This window comes from Cynoglossus semilaevis, unplaced genomic scaffold (assembly GCF_000523025.1).
Source record: "Cynoglossus semilaevis isolate Cse_v1.0 unplaced genomic scaffold, Cse_v1.0 C19031342, whole genome shotgun sequence".
Classification (NCBI taxonomy): Eukaryota; Metazoa; Chordata; class Actinopteri; order Pleuronectiformes; family Cynoglossidae; genus Cynoglossus; species Cynoglossus semilaevis.
This window is the reverse complement of record NW_007588253.1, coordinates 1-781: the sequence shown is the minus strand read 5'-3', so window position 1 is coordinate 781 and position 781 is coordinate 1. Positions and strand designations below refer to the sequence as shown.

The 781-nt window shown below is 49.0% G+C and overlaps 1 protein-coding gene across 1 annotated transcript; it reads left to right on the top strand.

The window, feature by feature from the left end:
• The first annotated feature begins 7 nt into the window (after positions 1–7).
• On the top strand, positions 8–754 carry LOC103399403 (GTPase-activating protein and VPS9 domain-containing protein 1-like). Its single transcript, XM_008338095.3, has 2 exons — positions 8–385; positions 472–754. Exons 1-2 carry the CDS (start codon positions 105–107, stop codon positions 752–754), a joined length of 564 nt encoding a protein of 187 aa, XP_008336317.2. The 5' UTR covers positions 8–104.
• The last annotated feature ends 27 nt before the right edge of the window (positions 755–781 follow it).

Sequence of the window (781 nt, the reverse complement as noted above, 5' to 3'; positions counted from 1 at the left end):
CTTCACGTTCATTAGTTCTATGGTAGGACACGGCGTCTTAGACTGTAGTAAATACCGGTGGTCTCTGTCCAACCTCGGTGACGACACAGCGTCAGTACTGAGTGATGTTGTGTACGAGGCTAACAGTCGGACCATCAGTCAGTTTGGTTGATGACATCATCAGCTTCTTCTTCATCCTTACCTGTGACCGCTGCTGTCTCTACGTCACTCTTCTCTCTGGTGTAGACAATGAGATCGTCTGCTTCCTGAAGGTCCAGCTAGCAGAAGCCATAAACCTCCAGGATAAGAACCAGATGGCCCAGATCCAGGAGACCACACGCTGCGTCAGCCGCTTCGATGCACGCACCTGCAGGAAACTGCTGGCTGCCATCGCTGAGGATTACAGGTAGAACTGGTGACCTGGAAAGAGGAGACATTTTGGAATTGTTTAAGCACCGGTGAAAAAAATCCTCTCCTTCAAAACGATTCCAGGAAGAGGACTCCGTACATAGCCTACCTGACCAGGTGTCGTCAGGGTCTGCAGACGTCGCAGGCTCATTTAGAGAGGCTCCTGCAGAGGGTGCTGAGGGACAAAGAGGTCGCAAACCGCTACTTCACCACCGTATGTGTCCGACTACTTCTTGAACACATGGAATCCAAGATGCTTGATTTTATCAAAGGTATGAGCTCCCTCTTCCTGGTACTGTCTGACTTTGATACTGATAAATATGAAGTACTATCAGATGAAAAACTGTCCCTCCGGAGTAAACCTTAAACCTGCAGTACTGCGATGGTTACAGTT

Bases quoted from the DNA above. Each gene is read 5' to 3' on its own strand.
- LOC103399403 (XM_008338095.3), top strand. From the start codon at position 105: ATGTTGTGTACGAGGCTAACAGTCGGACCATCAGTCAGTTTGGTTGAT. The intron at 386-471 runs GTAGAACTGGTG...AAACGATTCCAG, and splicing joins GCCATCGCTGAGGATTACAG to GAAGAGGACTCCGTACATAG.